General features: G+C 37.1%; 1 protein-coding gene across 1 annotated transcript in view; it reads right to left on the bottom strand.

Annotated features, from left to right (window-relative positions):
• LOC113829793 (serine/threonine-protein phosphatase 6 regulatory ankyrin repeat subunit B) overlaps positions 1-2500 on the bottom strand; it is a 16066-nt gene that overhangs the window by 2540 nt on the left and 11026 nt on the right. Inside the window, exons 7-11 of the mRNA XM_070124932.1 lie at positions 2475-2500; positions 1711-1863; positions 1171-1515; positions 830-1051; positions 1-170 (exon numbers count right to left, since the gene is read on the bottom strand). The exon at positions 1-170 is cut by the window's left edge and continues 22 nt beyond it; the exon at positions 2475-2500 is cut by the window's right edge and continues 142 nt beyond it. Coding sequence (XP_069981033.1) covers positions 1-170; positions 830-1051; positions 1171-1515; positions 1711-1863; positions 2475-2500 — 916 coding nt within the window. The remainder of the gene's footprint in view (positions 171-829; positions 1052-1170; positions 1516-1710; positions 1864-2474) is intronic.

The raw sequence follows: 2500 nt of genomic DNA, 5'->3' as shown, positions 1-2500 counted from the left end.
TCTTCTGCCATCAGATGAAATGGAAGGCGTCCTTGAGCATCTTGAAGAAAAAGATTAGCTCCCATGTGCTGAATCAGAGTTTTAGCAGTGGTTATATGACCATTATCAAGAGCAGAATGAAGTGCACTAGAGCCAGTAACATCCAATGATGTTACAGAACCACCTGCTTTCTGCAATATAGTTGGATACTATTAGTGTGTGTGTGTGTGTGTGTGTGTGTGTGTGTGTGTGTGTGTGTGTGTGTGTGTGTGTGTGTGTGTGTGTGTGTGTGTGTGTGTGTGTGTGTGTGTGTGTGTTTGGGGCTGGGTGCGTGGGGGGTGCATGCGTACATGGGCGTGCGTGCGTGTGCATGTGCATGTGTACATGTGTGTGCATGCATGTGCATGTGTATGCATGTATATGCGTGTGTATGTGTATATGTGTATGTGTATGTGTAGATGTGCAAGTGCGTGTGAGTGTGAGTGTGAATGTGAGTCTGATGGCTGTAAGATTAAAGAAATTGTGGAATCTACTCTTTAAAGCACAAAATGCTCTACTAAGGAATACTACTGCAAAAAATCAACTGATATACCCAAATAATACAAGAGGATAAGAACATTGTATTTTTAAAACTGGCAGTCCTAAAATTACGTTAAGACTTCTTACAATCGACAAGATTCTAACGTAAGAAAATTCTGTTAAGAACTGATGTGCATTACACAATTTTTTGAAGTATACAGGGTCTAAGTCTGAGTATGAGTGTGTGTGAGTGATTGTATATATGCAAATACATTTATCATTTTGTCAAATTAAAAAAGATGAAGTTAACATTTTCAGTTATTTGTATTACCTGTATAAAAGAAGCTGTCAGTGGTATTCCCCATCGGGAGGCACGAACAAGCAAGGCAGTGAGTTTCTTAGTTTCACGAAGATTGGATGGCCATTCAGCATGCCATGGTTGACTCCCTTCCATCGTTTTCAGCATTGTACTTATACCGTGCTTGAGTTCTTCATCTGCCAACTCCTCAGAACCAATGCGTTTTGCTTCCTCTTTCAATTTATGGATTACTATCTGACATAAGGTATCTATGATTAAAAAGACATCCCACAGTAAAATCATTAATCAATGCCACTCTTCTCATATACAATTATGAAAACAGAAAATCATGTTAAAAATATTGTTTTCATTACCCTTGTCACCATTACTGCAATGTGTGTGGTAACATCTGGACACAGCCAAGCCAACTGAAGCACACTCATGCCACTTGTAGTGGTAGTCAGAGGAGCCCCTGAACTCAACAACAGCGGTAGTAGATCTGTACAGTTTGAAGTGATAGCTAAATGAAGTGCCACAGCAGTGTGGCCTCCAACAGGCTGCAGAGGTGATCCATTATCAATAAGACGAGATACATTTTTTACAACACTATGTCGATGTTGCATATCCATGTTGTCATTAGTAGATCCATGAATGTGAAGCTCTGCACAGCTTATTTCCCTCAGCAGATGACCATACATTTGAACCCTTTCAACCCTAGTCTGTTCATGAACAATAAAATTAAATTAAGTACACAGGCTAACATGATTATTAAAAACATTAATTACCATAAGATTTTATTACGGTATTTAATTCTCCATGAAGCACTGCACTGGACCTTTACTTCCTTCACATAAACAATATTCATAAAAAAATAAAAATAAAAATAAGATATTCACAAAATCTTTTTTACACACCTTTGTATTTAAAGAGCTTGAGGTACTAATTTGGAGAATATCGTACAATTCTGAATGCCCTTGGGACTGAGCAATATCTGCTGCAGTTTCCTGAGCATGAGTACAACTTGAACGAAGAGCCCCCATCTCCAAGAGAGTTCTTACTGCTTCAACCTGTATTGGACAAATAGACCAAAAGTGGCATTATTGTCATTCTTATAAGTATATATTAGTCATCAAAAAAACAATAACAGATAGTTAATACACAACACTTCGACCAGAATTTCAAATGGAAATATATTTTCAGCTAGATGAAAGTACTCACATACCATTGATACACTACAGATAAACTATAAATGAACACTTCAGAAATTCATATAAAAAATCACATATGAAAAAATAACCGACATAAATACACATACATTTACACATACACATACACACACAAGTACATATACATATACAAATACACATACACATATATACATACAAACATAATACATACATACACATGCACACACAAACAAACAAACAAACAAACCCACCCACTCACTCACTCACTCACTCACTCACTCACACACTCACCCACACACACACACACACACTCACACACACACACACACACAAACACACACACACACACACACACACACACACACACACACACACACACACACACACACACCTCTTTCTTCTCATATTTCATAATATCAAATTACAAAACTTTAACACCACATACTTTGATTACCTAATTTGTGAAAATGTTATATTGTTATACAAATTACCTGGTTATTAAAAGCTGCATGATGTA

The sequence above is a fragment of the Penaeus vannamei genome, chromosome 9 (genome assembly GCF_042767895.1).
Source record: "Penaeus vannamei isolate JL-2024 chromosome 9, ASM4276789v1, whole genome shotgun sequence".
Classification (NCBI taxonomy): domain Eukaryota; kingdom Metazoa; phylum Arthropoda; class Malacostraca; order Decapoda; family Penaeidae; genus Penaeus; species Penaeus vannamei.
This window is presented reverse-complemented; position numbering and strand designations above follow the sequence as displayed.